The sequence below is a fragment of the Melospiza melodia genome, unplaced genomic scaffold (genome assembly GCF_035770615.1).
Source record: "Melospiza melodia melodia isolate bMelMel2 unplaced genomic scaffold, bMelMel2.pri scaffold_210, whole genome shotgun sequence".
Classification (NCBI taxonomy): domain Eukaryota; kingdom Metazoa; phylum Chordata; class Aves; order Passeriformes; family Passerellidae; genus Melospiza; species Melospiza melodia.
The window spans coordinates 539-15,641 of record NW_026948546.1 but is presented as its reverse complement, the minus strand read 5'-3'; the positions used below and the strand labels follow the sequence as shown (position 1 = coordinate 15,641).

Sequence of the window (15,103 nt, the reverse complement as noted above, 5' to 3'; positions counted from 1 at the left end):
CACTCACACCTGGCAGTGCCACACTCACACCTGTGCTCACCTGTACCGCCGCCGCTGCTTGCACCAGGTGTGTCACACACACACACACACACACACCTGGCAGTGTCACACTCACACCTGAGGGTGTCACACACACACACACACCTGTGCTCACCTGTACCGCCGCCGCTGCTGCACCAGGTGTCTCCGGCGCTGTTTCTGCAGCCGCGGGTGTCGCTCCATGGCCGGGCGTGGTGGCTGCGGGGACACCGCGGCACAGGTGTGGCACAGGGTGTGTCCCAGGTGTGTCCCCAGGTGTGTCCCCAATGTCCCCAGGTATGCCCCCGGTGTGTCCCAGGTGTGTCCCAGGTGTGTCCCCAATGTCCCCAGGTGTGTCCCCAATGTCCCCAGGTGTCCCCAGGTGTGTCCCCAATGTCCCAGGTGTCCCCAGGTGTCCCAGGTGTGTCCCCCAATGTCCCCAGGTGTGTCCCCAATGTCCCCAGGTGTACCCAGGTGTGTCCCCAATGTCCCCAGGTGTGTCCCCAATTCCCCCAGGTGTGTCCCAGGTGTGTCCCCAATGTCCCCAGGTGTGTCCCCAATTCCCCCAGGTGTGTCCCAGGTGTGTCCCCAATGTCCCCAGGTGTGTCCCCAATGTCCCCAGGTGTCCCCAGATGTCCCCAGGTGTGTCCCCAATGTCCCCAGGTGTGTCCCAGGTGTGTCCCCAATGTCCCCAGGTGTGTCCCAGGTGTGTGCCCACCTGTGCCCTCGGGCAGCTCCCAGGTGCCGAACCCCTCCAGCCATCGATAGCACGGGAAGTGGAAGGGGCCCAGCTGAGTGACGTCATCGGGGTCACCTGCGGGGACACGGGGTCACCTGTGGGTGACGTCACCTGTGCTGGCACAGGTGTGCGATGTCACCTGTACTGGCACAGGTATCACCTGGGGAGCTGATGTCACCTGTGCCATCAGTGTCACCTGCGCCATCAGTGTCACCCGTAGGGGTGACATCACCTGTGCCCTCAGTGTCACCTGTGCCATCACAGCGTCACCTGTGCCCTCAGTGTCACCCGTGCCATCACAGTGTTATCTGCGGGGGTGACATCACCTGTGCCATCACAGGTGTCACCTGGGGGTGACGTCACCTGGGGGCTGACATCCCCCTGTGCCATCAGTGTCACCTGTGCCATCAGTGCCACCTGTGCCCTCAGTGTCACCTGTGCCCTCAGTGTCACCTGTGCCCTCACAGTGTCACCTGTGCCATCAGTGTCACCTGTGCCCTCAGTGTCACCTGTGCCATCAGTGCCACCCGTAAGGGTGACATCACCTGTGTCACCAGTGTCACCTGTGCCATCACAGTGTCACCTGTGCCATCAGTGCCACCCGTGTCCTCAGTGTCACCTGTGCCCTCGGTGTCACCTGTGCCATCACAGTGTCACCTGTGCCCTCACCTTCACTGTCATCACCGGTGTCACCTGTGCCATCCTCGGGCTCCTCCTCCCTCCTCCTCTGGCTCCTCCTCCTCCTCCTCCGGCTCCTCCTCCAGGGCGTCACCTGTCTCCTCCTCGCTGTCACCTGTCCCCTCATTGTCACCTGTCCCCTCCTCCTCTTCCTCCTCCTCCTCCTCCTCTTCCTCCTCCTCCTCGCTGTCCTCGCTGTCCCCAGCGCTGTCCTCGCTGTCTGAGGTGTCGGGGCTGTCCCCAGGTGTGTCCCCAGGTGTGTCCCCGCGCTGTCCCCACACGGTGACGCGCTCCAGGTACCAGGAGCTCTCGGGGAGGCCCCCGCAGGGCCCCTTGTGCACCTGGAGGAGCAGGAGGCGCCCGAGGGGACGGGGCACGCGCACCTGGTACTCTGTCACCTGTGTGGGGACAAAAACAGTGTCACTGTGTCACCTGTGTCACCTGTGTCACTGTCACTGTGTCACTGTCACTGTGCACCTGGAGGAGCAGGAGGCGCCCCAGGGGACGGGGCACGCGCACCTGGTACTCTGTCACCTGTGTGGGGACAAAAACAGTGTCATTGTGGCACCTGTGTCACCTGTGTCACTGTCACTGTGTCACTGTCACTGTGCACCTGGAGGAGCAGGAGGCGCCCCAGGGGACGGGGGACGCGCACCTGGTACTGTGTCACCTGTGCGGGGACAAAAACAGTGTCACTGTGCCACCTGTGCCACCTGTGTCGCTGTCATTGTGTCACCTGTGTCACTGTCACTGTGTCACCTGTATGACAGTCACTGTCATTGTATCACCTGTGTCACTGTTATTGTGTCACCTGTGCCACCTGTGTCACTGTCATTGTGTCACCTGTGTCACCTGTGTCACTGTCACTGTGTCACCTGTATGACAGTCACTGTCATTGTCATTGAGTCACCTGTGTCACTGTTATTGTGTCACCTGTGTCACCTGTGTCACTGTCATTGGGGACATTGTCACTGTGTCACTGTCACTGTCATGATCGTGGTGTCACCTGTGTGACTGTCACTGTGTTGCCTGTGTCACCTGTGTCACTGTCACTGTGTCACTGTCACTCTCATAATCATGGTGTCACCTGTGTCACTGTCACTGTGTCACTGTCACTGTGCACCTGGAGGAGCAGGAGGCGCCCCAGGGGATGGGGGACGCGCACCTGGTACTCTGTCACCTGTGTGGGGACATCTGGGGACATCGGGGACATTGTCAGTGTCACCTGTATCACTGTCACTGTCATTGCGTCACCTGCACCACCTGTGTGGATAACATTGTGTCACCCGTGTGACTGTCATTGTGTCACCCGTGTCACCTGCGTGAAGGCCATTGTGTCACCTGTGTGACTGTGTCACCTGTATCGTTGCCATTGGGTCACCTGTGTTACAGTCACTGTGTCACCTGTGTCACCTGTGTGAATGCCATTGTGGTGACCTGGGTCACCTGTGTGAACATCATTGTGTCACCTGTGTCACTGTCACTGTGTCACCTGAGTCACCTGTGTATGTCATTGTGTCACCTGTGTCACTGTCACTGTGTCACCTGAGTCACCTGTGTCACTGTCATTGTGTCACCTGTGTCACCTGTATGAATGCCATTGTGTCACCTGTGTCACCTGTGTCACTGTCATTGTGTCACCTCTGTCACCAGTACAGGGGACATTGTTAGTGTCACTCTGTCACCTGTGTCATCTGTGTCACCTGTGTGAATGCCATTGTGTCACCTGTGTCACTGTCACTGTGTCACCTGTGCCACCTGTGTCACTGTCACTGTGTCACCTGCGCCGCCTGTGTCACTGTCACTGTGTCACCTGTGTGACAGTCACTGTCATTGTCATTGAGTCACCTGTGTCACTGTTATTGTATCACCTGTGTCACCTGTGTCACTGTCATTGGGGACACTGTCACTGTGTCACTGTCACTGTCATGATCGTGGTGTCACCTGTGTCACTGTCACTGTGTCACCTGTATGACAGTCACTGTCATTGTCACTGCGCCACCTGTGTCACTGTTATTGTGTCACCTGCGCCGCCTGTGTCACTGTCATTGGGGACATTGTCACTGTGTCACTGTCATGATCGTGGTGTCACCTGTGTGACTGTCACTGTGTCGCCTGTGTCACCTGTGTCACCTGTGTCACTGTCACTGCCATGATCGTGGTGTCACCTGTGTGACTGTCACTGTGTTGCCTGTGTCACCTGTGTCACTGTCACTGTGTCACTGTCACTGTGCACCTGGAGGAGGAGGAGGCGCCCCAAGGGACAGGGGACGCGCACCTGGAACTGTGTCACCTGTGTGGGGACACCACTGTGTCACCTGTGCCACCACTGTCACCATGACTGTGCCACCATGGCTGTGTCACCATGGCTGTGCCACCATTGCCGTGTCATCATTGTCACCATGGCTGCGTCACTGTTGTCACCATGGCTGTGTCACCATGGCTGTGTCACCACTGTCACCATGACTGTGCCACCATGGCTGTGTCACCATTGCTGTGTCATCATTGCCACCTTTGCTGTGTCACCGTTGTCACCATGGCTGTGCCACCATGGCTGTGTCACCATGGCTGTGTCATCATTGTCACCATGGCTGTGCCACCATTGTCACCATGGCTGCGTCACCATGGCTGTGTCACCATGGCTGTGTCACCATTGCAGTGTCATCGTTGTCACCATGGCTGTGTCACCATGGCTGTGTCACCACTGCAGTGTCATCACTGCCACCTTTGCTATGCCACCATTGTCACCATTGCCACCATGGCTGTGTCACCATGGCTGTATCACCATTGTCACCATGGCTGTGTCACCATGGCTGTATCACCATTGCAGTGTCACCACTGTCACCATGGCTGTGTCACCGTTGTCACCATCGCCGTCACCATCACCAGGCCATCGTTGTCACCACTGCTGTGCCACCATTGCAGTGTCACCGTTGTCACCTCTGCAGTGTCACCATTGTCACCTTCCCTGTGTCACCGCTGCCACCATTGCAGTGTCATTGTTGTCACCTTCGCTGTGTCACCGCTGCCACCACCACCAGGCCACCGTCACCACCGTGCCAGCGCTGTCACCTCGCCGTGCCACCACCGCCACCGTGCCACTGCCACCACCGACACCTCTGGGGAACAATGTCACCGGTGTCACCGTTATTGTCACTGTGTCACCATTGCCACCATCTCCGTGTCACCATTGTCACCTCTATTGTGTCACCATTGTCACCATCCCTGTGCCACCACTGTCACCATTGCTGTGTCACCATTGTGTCACCATTGTCACCTCCATTGTGTCACCATTATCCCCTCCATTGTGTCACCATTGTCACCGTTGTGACCTCCATTGTGTCACCACTGTCCCCTCCATTTTGTCCCCTCTATTGTGTCACCATTGTCACCATTGCTGTGTCACCATTGTCACCATCACTGTGTCACCATTGTCACCTCCGTTGTGTCACCATTGCCACCTCCATTTTGTCCCCTCCACTGTGTCCCCTCCATTTTGTCCCCTCTATTGTGTCACCATTGTCACCATCACTGTGTCACCATTGCCACCTCCATTTTGTTCCCTCCATTGTGTCACCGCCATTTTGTCCCCTCCATTGTGTCACCGCCATTTTGTCCCCTCCATTTTGTCCCCTCCATTGTGTCACCACTGTCCCCTCCATTGTGTCACCATTGTCACCGCCATTTTGTCCCCTCCATTTTGTCCCCTCCATTGTGTCACCGCCATTTTGTCACCGCTGCCACCCCCGCCGTGTCCCCATTGTCCCCTGCCCCGCCCGGTTGTGGCGGCGCCACCCTCGTGTCCCCATCGTGTCCCCAGGGCCACCCACGTGCTGTCACCTGGCCCGGCCACGCCCTGGCTGCCACCTCTGCAGTGTCACCTGCTGTCCCCTCCCCCCCCCCCCCCCCCCAGCCCCTTTTTGGGGACATTTGGGGACATTTGGTGACACCCAGGGGTCTTCTGGGGTGGGAGGTTGGGACATAGAGCCCCCCACAAATGTCCCCAAATCCCCAAAAATGTCCCTAAACCCCCCCAAAATGTCCCCAAATCACCCCCAAAGGTCCCCAAACTCCCTCAAATGTCTCCAAACCGCCCCAAGTGTCCCCAAATTCCCCCCAATCACCTCTAAACCCCTTGAAATGTCCCCTAAAGTCCCCAAATGTCCCACAAACGTCCCTAAATCTCCCTCAAATGTCCCCAAATCCCCCCAAAATGTCCCCAAATTACCCCTAAATATCCCCAAATCCCCCAAATCGTCCCTAAACCCCCCAAATCCCCCCCAAATGTCCCCAAATCCCCCCCAAAACGCCCCTAAATGTCCCCAAATCCCACATATCCCACCCAGACGCCTCCAAATGTGCCCAAATCCTCCCAAATGTCCCCAAATCGCCACAAAATGTCCCCAAATCCTCCCAAATGTCCCCAAACGTCTCTAAATCCCCCTCAAATGTCCCCAAATCCCCCCAGATGTGCCCCGAACTCCCTCAAATGTCCCCAAAAATCCCCTCGAGTCCCGCCAAATGTCCCCAAATCCCCCCCGAATGTCCCCAAATCGCCCTCAAATCCGCCCGAATGTCCCCAAACGTCCCTAAATCCCCCTCAAGCGTTCCCAACGCCCCCCAAAATGTCCCCAAATCGCCCTCAAATGTCCCTAAATCCCCCCAAATGTGCCCAAATCCCCCCCAAGTGTCCCCAAATCGCTTGAAACGTCCCCTAAAGTCCCCAAATGCCCCCAAACCCCCTCAGCCCCCTCAGCCGCCCCCTCAGCCGCCCGCTCCCCCTCGCTGTCTCTCACCGCCCCGCATTGGAAGTCGGGTCCCCAGCGGTCCAGCGCGGTCCTGGCGCTGCTGCCGCGGCTCCCCACGAGCGTCACGGCGATGGCGTCGCTGGTGCCGGCGCCGGGAGCGCTCCCGGTGCGGACCCGCACCCGGTACGCGGCCATGGCAATGGCGGTGTCGCTCTCCCCTCACGGTGATTGACGCGGGGAGGAGCCAATGGCGGCGGGGCTCACGCGCCGCCCGGCCAATGAGAGCGCGGCGCGGTGAGGCGCGGCCAATGGCGGGGAAGCTGGGCGGGGATGGGCGGAGTTAAGACATCACTTCCGCCTTCACTTCCGGCGGCGCTTCCGGGTGCGATGGACCCCGAGTTCGACGATGTGGTGGCGGTGGAGGATCTGATGGTGAGGCCACGCCCCCCCTTTCCGCGAGTGAACACGCCCCCTTTTTCGGAAGCCACGCCCACCCCGTGGACCCCCCCGAGTGCCGCGAGCCCCCCCGGCCACGCCCCTTTTGCGGCCCCCGAAACCGCCAGGCTTGGCCACGCCCACTCGCCCTTCGCCTAGCCACGCCCCGTGTGACCACGCCCCCTTTTGGTTGGGTGGTCACGCCCCCATCTGGGTTGGCCACGCCCCCCCTCCTGGATCCCCCGGGGGTCTTGGCCCGGGGGCTCCGCTCGGTTTTGGCCACGCCCATTTTGTGACCACGCCCTTCTGATAAGCCACGCCCACAAACCCCCTCCCAGTAACTCCCCAGTGCTCCCAGTAAGGGCCCAGGGACTCGTCCCAGTGCTCCCAGTGCTCCCAGTAACCCCCAGGGACTCATCCCAGTGCTCCCAGTATCCTCCCAGTGCCTTCCCAGTTCCTTCCCAGTGCTCCCAGTAACCCCCGGTGTCTTCCCAGTGTCCTCCCAGTGCTCCCAGTATCACCCAGTGCCTTTCCAGTGTCCTCCCAGTGCTCCCAGTATCACCCAGTGCCATTCCCAGTGCTCCCAGTAACCCCCAGTACCTTTCCACTATCCTACCAGTGCTCCCAGTATCACTCAGTGCTCCCAGTAAGCGCCCAGTAACTCCCCAGTGCTCCCAGTAACCCTTCCCAGTATCCTCCCAGTGCTCCCAGTAACCTCCCAGTGTTCCCAGTAACACCCAGTGACTCATCCCAGTGCTCCCAATCACTCCCAGTATCTTCCCCAGTCACTCCCAGTGCTTCCAGTGCCATTCCCAGTGCTCCCAGTCACTCCCAGTACCCTCCCAGTGCTCCCAGTACCCCCCCTTCACTGCTCCCAGTGCTCCCAGTAACACGGTGGGACTCATCCCAGTGCTCCCAGTGCCATTCCCAGTGCTCTCCCAGTGCCATTCCCAGTGCTCCCAGTACCCTCCCAGTCACTCCCAGTGCCATTCCCAGTGCTCCCAGTATCACCCCAGTGCCATTCCCAGTGCTCCCAGTAACACCCAGTGCCATTCCCAATGCTCCCAGTGTCCTCCCAGTGCTCCCAGTAATACCCAGTGACTCATCCCAGTGCTCCCAGTCACTCCCAGTACCCTCCCAGTCACTTCCAGTACCTTCCCAGTGTTCCCAGTACCCTCCCGGTGCCATTCCCAGTGCTCCCAGTATCACCCCAGTGCCATTCCCACTGCTCCCAGTAACACCCAGTGCCTCATCCCAGTGCTCCCAGTGCCCTCCCAGTGCTCCCAGTATCATCCCAGTGCCATTCCCAGTGCTCCCAGTGCCCTCCCGGTGCCATTCCCAGTGCTCCCAGTGCCCTCCCCAGTGCTCCCAGTAACCCCTCAGTGCCTTCCCAGTACCCTCCCAGTCACTCCGAGTGCTCCCAGTATCACCCAGTGCCATTCCCAGTGCTCCCAGTGCCCTCCCAGTGCTCCCAGTAACCCCTCAGTGCCTTCCCAGTACCCTCCCAGTCACTCCCAGTGCTCCCAGTATCACCCAGTGCCATTCCCAGTATCACCCAGTGCCCTCCCAGTGCTCCCAGTCCCCCCCCATCCCTCGTCTCGTTCTGCGCAGGCGCTGGAGCGGCGCTACGCGGCCGAGCTCCAGCAGGGGGCGCCGTCCCGGCAGTGCCGCTTCGAGTACGGCTGGGGCCTGGTGCGGAGCCGGTACCGGGAGGACACGGCCCGAGGGGTGGCGCTGCTCTCCGGTGAGGGGCGGGGCTTACACAGGGGGCGGGGCCTGCTCCGGTACCGGGAGGACACGGCCCGAGGGGTGGCGCTGCTCTCCGGTGAGGGGCGGGGCTTGTACAGGGGGCGGGGCCTGCTCCGGTACCGGGAGGACACGGCCCGAGGGGTGGCGCTGCTCTCCGGTGAGGGGCGGGGCTAAGCAAAGGGGGCGGGGCCTGCTCCGGTACCGGGAGGACGCGGCCCGAGGGGTGGCGCTGCTCTCCGGTGGGCGGCGGGGCTTTAAAAAGGGAGAAAAAACACGGAAAAGTTTGGGGAAAATTTGGGGAAAAACACGGAAAATTTTGGGAAAATAATTGGGAAAAAACGCAGGAAAATTTGGGGGGGGAAAAAACGGAAAATTTTGGGAAAATTTGGGAAAAAACACGGAAAAAAAATTGTGGGCCTTCTCCGGTACCGGGAGAACACGGCCTGAGGGGTGGGCGGGGCTAAACAAAAGGGGCGGGGCCTCCTCATGTACTGGAGGCCACGCCCCGCGGGTGGGCGGAGCTTATCCGCGTTGTGGGCGTGGTTATGGGCGTGGCTAAAGCGAGGGCGTGGTCACGGCTGGGGGGAATTGGGGGAGTCCCTGGGGGGGGATTTTGGGGAGTTTTGGGTGAAAATTTGGGGTTTTGGGGTCCCTGGGGCAGTTTTGGTATAAATCTTTGCGGTTCTGGGGTGCCCGGGGCAGTTTTGGGGTGAATCTTTGATGTTTTTGGGGTCCCCCAGAGCTGCTGCCCGAGACCCCCGCGGAGGAGCAGCGAGACGTCCTGTTCTACCTGGCCCTGGGCTGCTACCGGCTCAAGGTGGGGACACTGGGGACACCCTGGGGACATCGTGGGGACACTGGGGACATCGTGGGGACACTGGGGACATTGGGGACAATGAGGGGATTGGGGGCATCAATGGGCGATTGGGGACATTGAGGGGACAGTGGGGGGATTGGGGGACAGGCTGAGGACATTGGGGACACCCTGGGGACATCGTGGGGACATTGGGGACATCTTGGGGACATCTTGGGGACACTGTGGACATTGGGGGATTGGTGACATTGAGGGGACAGTGGGGGGATTGGGGGGATTGGGGGACACACTGAGGACACTGGGGACACCCTGGGGACATTGTGGGGATTGGGGACACCATGGGGACACTGGGGACATTGAGGGGACATGGGGGACAGTGGGGGGACATTGGGGACATTGGGGTCAATGGGGGGACATTGGGGGATAGGGGACACCATGGGGACATTGGAGACAATGGGGACACTGAGGGGACATTGGGGACAGTGGGGGGGACATTGGGGACGTTGGGGACACCATGGAGACGTTGAGGACAGTGGGGACAGGGAGAGGGACGTGGGGACACGTTGGGGACATTGGGGACATTGGGGGGGATATGGGAGCTGGTGACATTGGGGACATTGAGAGGACATTGGGGACATTGGGGGATTGGGGACACTGGGGACACTGAGGGGACGTTGGGGACACCATGGGGAGATTGGGGACATTGGGGAGGTTTGGGCACTGAGGACATTGAGGGGACATTGGGGACACTGGGGACAATGAGGGAACACCCTGGGGACACTGGGGACATTGGGGGGGGGATTGGGGACATTGGGGACATGGTGGGAGCACAGGCTTTGTCCCCAGTGTCCCCACGTCAGTGACAGAGCTGCTGGAACAAGGGAGAGGGGGACAGGGAGGGGACACAGGTGACACTCAGGTGACACACAGGTGACACTCAGGTGACACAGGTGACACACAGGTGACACACAGGTGACACAGGTGACACTCAGGTGACACTCAGGTGACACAGGTGACACAGGTGACACTCAGGTGACACACAGGTGACACACAGGTGACACAGGTGACACACAGGTGACACTCAGGTGACACAGGTGGCACTCAGGTGACACACAGGTGACACACAGGTGACACAGGTGACACTCAGGTGACACAGGTGACACACAGGTGACACAGGTGACACTCAGGTGACACACAGGTGACACAGGTGACACGGGTGACACTCAGGTGACACACAGGTGACACAGGTGACACTCAGGTGACACACAGGTGACACACAGGTGACACAGGTGACACACAGGTGACACTCAGGTGACACAGGTGACACGGGTGTCCCCTCAGGAGTACGAGCGCGCCCTGGAGCACCTCGAGCGCCTCCTGGTGGCCGAGCCGCAGAACGCGCAGGTGCAGAGACTGCGGAGCCGCGTCCGGAGCCGCCTGAGGAGGGGTGAGGGGACACTGGGGACAGCGATGGGGACACTGGGGGGATTGGGGACACTGGGGACATCAATGGGGACATTGGGGGGATTGGGGACATTGGGGGGATTGGGGACATTGGGGGGATTGGAGGCATTGGGGACATTTGGGAGGTGCCAAAGCCCCCCTAGGTGCTGACATTGTCCCCTCTGTCCCCTCCCCATTGTCCCCCCCATTGTCCCCATTATCCCCCATTGTCCCCCATTGTCCCCATTGTCCCCATTGTCCCCATTGTCCCCCATTGTCCCCCATTGTCCCCATTGTCCCCATTGTCCCCAATGTCCCCAATGTCCCCATTGTCCCCATTGTCCCCATTGTCCCCCATTGTCCCCCATTGTCCCCCCATTGTCCCCATTGTCCCCAATGTCCCCAATGTCCCCCAATCTCCCCATTGTCCCCCCAATGTCCCCCATTGTCCTCATTGTCCCCAATGTCCCCATTGTCCCCCATTGTCCCCAATGTCCCCAATGTCCCCCAATCTCCCCATTGTCCCCCCAATGTCCCCATTGTCCCCATTGTCCCCAATGTCCCCCCATTGTCCCCATTTTTACCCCATTTTTCCCCCCATTGTCCCCATTGTCCCCCCCCACAGACGGCCTGGTGGGCGCGGCCATCGTTGGGGGCGTGGTCATGGGCGTGGCCGGGCTGGTGGGCGTGGCCATCGCGCGCGCCCGGCAATGACCACGCCCCCCTCCCCGGTGAGGGGGCGGGGCCTGCGCGATGACGACGCCGCGGAGATTACGTCAGGGCGCGGCGGAGTGACGTCATGGCCCGCGGTGACGTCATGGCCCGCGGTGACGTCAGAGCCGCCCCTCCACCCCCAGTGCCTTGGGGTGTCCCATAGCCCCTCCCCCTCCCCCCCCCCCTCCCCGATGTAAATAAACCTGATTGGGCGCCGAGAGTGACGTCACTGAGGGGGCGGGGCTGGGGTCACCTGGGCACCCCACAAATGTCACCTGAACCCCCCCCCGGAGCCCCCTAAATGTCACCTGAACCCCTCTGAGTGTCCCCAAATGTCACCTGGGCCCCTCTGAGTGTCCCCAGATGTCACCTGGGCCCCCCTCAAATGTCCCCAAATGTCCCCTGAGCCCCCCAAGTGTCACCTGAGCGCCCCCCCAAGTGTCCCCAAATGTCACCTGCGTCCCCCAAATGTCACCTGGGCCCCTCTGAGTGTCCCCGAATGTCACTTGGAACCCCCCAAATGCCACTTGAGCCCCCCCAGAGCCCCCCAAGTGTCACCTGAACCCCTCTGAGTGTCCCAGATGTCACCTGGGCACCCCAAATGTCACCTGAGACCCCCCAGAGCCCCCCACCCCCCCCGCGGTTTTTGGGGTCCCTCCCCCTCCGATTACGTCACAGGAAGGGGCCCCGGGGGGGGGAGGGGGGCAGGAAGGGGGGAGGGGCGGGGGGGGGCAGGAAGGGGGGAGAGGCGGGGGCAGGAAGGGGGGAGGGGCGGGGGGGGGCAGGAAGGGGGGAGGGGCGGCTCCGGACACACCTGGTTCCTTCCTGGGGGGAGGGGCGGGGGGGGGGACACCCCCCCAAACCCCGGCCACGCCCCCTCCGGAGTGACCAGTGCTGGACACCAGTGCCGACCAGTTAAACCAGTGCTGGACACCAGTACGGACCAGTTAAACCAGTGACAGCAGTGCCGACCAGTTAAACCAGTGCCGGACACCAGTACGGACCAGTTAAACCAGTGACAGCAGTGCCGGACAGCGAGGACGCCACTTAAACCAGTGCCAACCAGTTAAACCAGTGCCGGACACCGGTGCCGACCAGTTAAACCAGTGCCGGACACCAGTACGGACCAGTTAAACCAGTGACAGCAGTGCCGACCAGTTAAACCAGTGCCGGACACCAGTACGGACCAGTTAAACCAGTGACAGCAGTGCCGACCAGTTAAACCAGTGCTGGACACCAGTGTCGACCAGTTAAACCAGTGCCAGACAGCGGGGACACCTGTGATGGACACCAGTTAAACCAGTTAAACCAGTGACACCAGTGACACCAGTGATACCAGTGCCGGACAGCAGTAAAAACCAGTGACACCAGTGCCGGACACCAGTGACACCAGTGACAGAAGTGACAGCAGTGACAGCAGTGACACCAGTTAAACCGGTGCCGGACTCCAGTGACAGCAGTGCCAGACAGCGGGGACACCAGTGACTCCAGTGCCGGACACCAGTACAAACCAGTTAAACCAGTGACAGCGGTGACATGCTGACCCAATGGCGCTGACCTGTGCTGGACACCAGTGACACCAGTGACCTCAGTGACCATCACCACCAGTGACACCAGTGACCTCCAGTGCCCATCACCACCAGTGACCAGTGACCACTGACCAGCGCTCCCAGTGCCACCAGTGCCACCAGTGACCATCACTACCAGTGACCACCACCACCAGTGCCACCAGTGACCAGTGCCACCACTGACCACTGACCATCACCACCAGTGCCACCAGTGACCATCGCCACCAGTGACCAGTGCCACCAGTGACCGCTGACCAGTGACCACCAGTGACCACCAGTGCCCATCACCACCAGTGACCACCAGTGACCGCTGACCAGTGACCACTGACCATCACCACCAGTGCCACCACTGACCAGTGCCACCAGTGCCCATCACCAGCAGTGACCACTGACCATCACCACCAGTGCCACCAGTGACCATCACCACCAGTGCCACCACTGACCATCACCACCAGTGCCATCACTGACCATCACCACCAGTGCCACCAGTGACCATCACCACCAGTGACCATCACCACCAGTGACCATCACCACCAGTGCCACCAGTGACCATCACCACCAGTGCCATCACTGACCATCACCACCAGTGCCACCAGTGACCATCACCACCACTGACCATCACCACCAGTGCCACCACTGACCATCACCACCAGTGACCATCACCACCAGTGACCATCACCACCACTGACCATCACCACCACTGACCATCACCACCAGTGCCACCAGTGCCCAGTGACCACCACTGACCATCCCCACCAGTGCCCACCGGTGCCCGTCAGCAGCAGTGCCCGCCGGTGCCCCCGGTGCCTGCTGCCTGGCGCTCCCGCTGTCCCCGGTGTCCCCGATGGCGCCGGGCGCGTGTCCCCGGGCGCCGGTGGCCGCGCTGGCCGCGCTGGCCGCGGCCGTGTCCGGCTGGGGGCTCCTGGTGGCCGCGGTGGCCGCGGGCGTGTGGGGGATGGGCGGGGGCCAGACCAGCGCCGTCACCGCCGTCGTCGTCACCCGCGGCCTCTGGGCCGACTGCGGCACCGACGCCAGCGGGGTCGTGTCCTGCGTGCCACTGCTGTCACTCGTCACCCTGCCCGGTACCCTGGGGACACTGGGGACAGTGGGGGACAGTGGGGACAGTGGGGACAGTGGGGACATCAGGGATGTTGGGGACATTGGGGGGGTTGGGGACATTGGGGACAGCGGGGTCGTGTCCTGCGTGCCACTGCTGTCACTCGTCACCCTGCCCGGTACCCTGGGGACACTGGGGGACATTGGGGACATTGTGGGGATTGGGGACAGTGGGGACATTGGGGACATTGGGGGGGTTGGGGACATTGGGGGGGTTGGGGACATTGGGGGGGTTGGGGACATTGGGGACATTGGGGACATTGGGGGCATCAGGGGGTTGGGGACATTGGGGACATTGGGGACAGCGGGGTCATGTCCTGCGTGCCACTGCTGTCACTCGTCACCCTGCCCGGTACCTTGGGGACACTGGGGACATTGGGGACATTGGGGGTGTTGGGGACACTGGGGGGGTTGGGGACATCAGGGGTGTTGGGGACATTGGGGACAGTGGGGGACAGTGGGGACCTGGGAGTGACCTTGGGGGTGACATTTGGGACACTGGGGACATTGGGGACACTGGGGGGACATTGTGGATGTTGGGGACATTGGGGACACTGGGGGGACATTGGGGACATTGGGGACATTTGGGACATTGGGGACAGTGGGGGACATTGGGGACATTGGGGACACTGGGGACATTGGGGACACTGGGGGGACATTGTGGATGTTGGGGACACTGGGGACATTGGGGACATTGGGGACATTGGGGACACTGGGGGGACATTGGGGACACTGGGGGGACATTGGGGACATTGGGGACATTGGGGACACTGGGGGGACAGTGGGACATTGGGGTCATTGGGGACATTGGGGACATTGGGGACATTGGGGACATTGGGGACACTGGGGACATTGGGGACATTGGGGACATTGGGGACACTGGGGGACATTGGGGACATTGGGGACATTGGGGACATTGGGGACACTGTCAGCAGCAGGACGGGGCCAGGACGGGACGGGACGGGACGGGGGGGGGGGACAGGAAGGACAGGGGGACATTGGGGACATCGGGGACGTCAGTGAGGGGACAGGGATGGGGACAGGAAGGGACAGGGAGGGGACAGCGAGGGACACGGGCACG

General features: G+C 61.0%; 2 protein-coding genes across 5 annotated transcripts; one reads left to right on the top strand and one right to left on the bottom strand.

Annotated features, from left to right (window-relative positions):
- Positions 1-736: 736 nt before the first annotated feature.
- LOC134433596 (acidic leucine-rich nuclear phosphoprotein 32 family member E-like) lies at positions 737-6,395 on the bottom strand. 3 transcript variants are annotated; one of them, XM_063182413.1, is made up of 5 exons: positions 6,232-6,395; positions 4,254-4,554; positions 3,962-3,980; positions 1,427-1,833; positions 737-832 (listed from the first exon to the last, which is right to left on the bottom strand). In XM_063182413.1, exons 3-4 carry the CDS (start codon positions 3,971-3,973, stop codon positions 1,447-1,449), a joined length of 399 nt encoding a protein of 132 aa, XP_063038483.1. In that variant the 5' UTR covers positions 3,974-3,980; positions 4,254-4,554; positions 6,232-6,395; the 3' UTR covers positions 737-832; positions 1,427-1,446. The 3 variants fall into 3 exon arrangements, 1 of the variants encoding a protein (XP_063038483.1); XR_010031651.1 differs by lacking the exons at positions 3,962-3,980; positions 4,254-4,554; positions 6,232-6,395 and adding exons at positions 2,013-2,194; positions 2,538-2,615 and having other exon boundaries at positions 1,427-1,904; XR_010031650.1 differs by lacking the exons at positions 3,962-3,980; positions 4,254-4,554; positions 6,232-6,395 and adding an exon at positions 2,538-2,628 and having other exon boundaries at positions 1,427-2,194.
- A 150-nt stretch (positions 6,396-6,545) lies between these two features.
- FIS1 (fission, mitochondrial 1) lies at positions 6,546-11,509 on the top strand. 2 transcript variants are annotated; one of them, XM_063182407.1, is made up of 5 exons: positions 6,546-6,615; positions 8,230-8,362; positions 9,108-9,184; positions 10,523-10,628; positions 11,250-11,509. In XM_063182407.1, exons 1-5 carry the CDS (start codon positions 6,571-6,573, stop codon positions 11,336-11,338), a joined length of 450 nt encoding a protein of 149 aa, XP_063038477.1. In that variant the 5' UTR covers positions 6,546-6,570; the 3' UTR covers positions 11,339-11,509. The 2 variants fall into 2 exon arrangements, with proteins under 2 accessions (XP_063038477.1, XP_063038476.1); XM_063182406.1 differs by having other exon boundaries at positions 10,493-10,628.
- The last annotated feature ends 3,594 nt before the right edge of the window (positions 11,510-15,103 follow it).

What these genes read in the sequence shown, in the direction of transcription:
- FIS1 (XM_063182406.1), top strand. Translation starts at nt 6,571, where the DNA reads ATGGACCCCGAGTTCGACGATGTGGTGGCGGTGGAGGATCTGATG. An exon ending in TGGCGGTGGAGGATCTGATG is followed by an intron (nt 6,616 to 8,229) that starts GTGAGGCCACGC and finishes CGTTCTGCGCAG; the next exon opens with GCGCTGGAGCGGCGCTACGC. An exon ending in CCGGAGCCGCCTGAGGAGGG is followed by an intron (nt 10,629 to 11,249) that starts GTGAGGGGACAC and finishes CCCCCCCCACAG; the next exon opens with ACGGCCTGGTGGGCGCGGCC.